At 59.8% G+C, this 2,601-nt stretch overlaps 1 protein-coding gene across 1 annotated transcript in view; it reads left to right on the top strand.

The window, feature by feature from the left end:
• The window catches only part of EMIHUDRAFT_204137 (hypothetical protein), a gene marked incomplete at both ends in the record, with an annotated part of 2,439 nt that extends 1,788 nt beyond the window's left edge, over positions 1 to 651 (top strand). The window contains 2 exons of the mRNA XM_005780697.1: positions 479 to 549; positions 641 to 651. Coding sequence (XP_005780754.1) covers positions 479 to 549; positions 641 to 651 — 82 coding nt within the window. The remainder of the gene's footprint in view (positions 1 to 478; positions 550 to 640) is intronic.
• Positions 652 to 2,601: the final 1,950 nt, after the last annotated feature.

Below are 2,601 nucleotides of genomic sequence, written 5' to 3'. Positions count from 1 at the left end.
GATGTACCAAATCGTCGCCGCCGGAGACGACTCGACGCCGCTGAGATCGGAGATCAAGCTCTGACAGGTCGCACGTCGCTCCTTTGACGCCGACGTGACTCACCCGTGCAGATCACATCAGGACACGGTCTCGACACGCTCGGTACGACGCCTGCGACCCGTCTTGGGTCAGGTGGCACGACGCTCATCGCGCCTGCCAGCGCTGCCGTGCAGGTTGCCACGACGAGGTCGAGCACGCTTCTATACGCTCGCCCAGCCTTCCTTTCCATCCCATTAGGCAGCCTGGGAACGGTGGCGGTCAGAGGCAAAGCCTGCGAGGGGTGGTGGAACCACATGTCACGGCTACCGCCGGCTCGACCCCACGATAGCCTCCGGAGGCTGACTTTGAGGCACAATCATCGGACGACGTCGGCGAGTTGAGTCGCGCTCGCGGTAGCCAGATGACCTCTCATACTAGTATCATCGGCCATGGCCGCAGGAAGCGCGGGGGATTCCGCTGGGAGCAACACGGAGCTCCGTTGGACGCGTTTTCAAGATTAGCGTGTCAGAGTGAATTGGAACTAGCCTTAGAGAAGTCACAGAGAGGAGAAGCCCTTGACCACGCACAGTGAGAAGTCTGCAGATATAGAGACTCTATTAGGCCTAAATTAGAGGCGGGGAGGGGGGAGCTGGCGTGGGGGCTCCGTCAGGGGCGGCGACCGCGACCCCCCCCATCTTACAGGTGATATATGCGCATCTTGAGATAATATGCATCTAAGATGCGCCCTACAGCCTACTTGGACTGCACACTGTCTCGCCTATGCTCGAGCATCTCTAGATGGTTTTTTCAACTAAGATGCCGGGCGCGGCCGCGGGGGGAGCATCCTCTGGGTACTGGGATGCTCGAACCATCTGAAGATGCTTCGCATCCCAAGATGCTTGGCATTTAATGATTAAAATGCAACTTAAATCATAAGGACTTCCGAGCGGCATGTGAGCCCTTGGATCAAAGTTGGAGTGGATTTCAGTTGCTAATGCTAAGTGAGATGTGACTACCACTGCTCTGTCGTCTGTGGAATACTACTGATGGTGATGGAACTGGGAGCCAGTGAGTGATGGTGGGGGGGCACTTAGCCCTTGTGCTAATGCTGACTTTACTACATGGACGGTTGCGGTTCTATATGTAAGACTGGTTTTTATTTCTTCGGGTTCGGCAAAAAAACTCCGACACTGACCACTGTTGCAGTTGGCGACGGTATATCATTTCCCACTATGCCACGTCGCCCATCCCCCAACTGCAACTGTCGATCGAAAATATTGGAAAAAATCCGACAACGCGCTCATGTTTCTGAGATGCATTGCGCATCCTCAGATGCCACATTGCATCCTGGGATGCATGGACTAACCCAAGATGAGGGTATCATCTCGGCACACTTGTGCGTCTGAAGACGACACTCGTGCATCTGCATGGTTGAGGGTATCTTGAGATGTCACGGGCTAAACCTAAAGTATCAAATCAAAAGACGCGATGCACCATCTAAAGATGATTTTGATTAAATCTTCTTGGAGACCCCAATCATAGTGGAGACACCCGGTGTCCTTAGTGCTTAGATGGAAAACGCATCCTAGATGGCGTTTGGCATCTATGATGCGCATATCATCTGGTAGATGGGGGTGTCGATATCTCTCGACATCGGCACTGCCTCCGCACCCTCTGTGATCACTTGGTCTCTCTTCCACTATGATCGCCGTGGCACGCTGAGGTGTATCGGGGTGTGAGACAGTGAGAGAGCGACGGAACCCGCCCGCCCTGGAACGCCCGCGATGCGCCCCCGAGATGCGTCGACGGCCCGGTGTCCTTCTTACGTCTCAAAGACGCGTGCACGCTCGGCCACGCTCTTCAGCTGCAGCTCCTTGCGAGTGCTTGCCTGTGGGGGCGGGGAGGCGCACACCAGACGGGCGCGTGTTTCCATGCCTGACTAGTTAACGCGTTTGCGTGCGGGGAAGAGAGAGGGGGAGGGCGAGTGGAGGAAGCGAGAGTGTGCGGCTGCTCCAGGTGTTGCGCTCTGCGGCGAGGGGAGCAGAGACCAGAGAGAGAGGGCGAGCGCACTGCGTGAGCACTGCGGTGAGGAGCCGCGAGGGCGGCTCTGTGAGCCGCGAGGGCAGCTCTGACCGAGGCTCTGTGGCCACTTCTGTGACCTCCTCGATGGCCTCCCTCCGCCCGGGCTCGCTCGAGACTGCTGCCCCTGCCCTAGAGGCTGCGGCCCTTCGGAGGCCGGGCTCGTTCAAGGGCGGGCCGCCGCCGCCGCCGCCCTCCCCCCCGCCTGCACCGCCTCCTGGCCCGTCCTCTCCGAGATGGCCCTCTCCGAGATGGTCCTCTCCGAGGAGGCGGGAGTGCTGCCGCGGCCCCGCCAGCGAGCGAGAGAGGAGCACGCAGGCCAGGCCGAGGAGAGCGCAGCCGCCGAAGGTGACGGAGCCCACCGCGAAGAACATCAGGCGGCCTTCGCTGCTGCCGAGCACGCTAAGCAGGGAAGGGGGGGGCGGCGGCGGCGGCGGGGACGGCGGCGGCGGCGGCGGCAGCGGAGGGGGGGAGGGCCGTTGCGGTGGACTCGAAGGCGCGAT

This window comes from Emiliania huxleyi (genome assembly GCF_000372725.1).
Source record: "Emiliania huxleyi CCMP1516 chromosome Unknown EMIHUscaffold_21, whole genome shotgun sequence".
Classification (NCBI taxonomy): Eukaryota; Haptophyta; order Isochrysidales; family Noelaerhabdaceae; genus Emiliania; species Emiliania huxleyi.
Note: the sequence above shows the minus strand (reverse complement) of the source record. Positions and strands in the feature narration are given on the sequence as shown.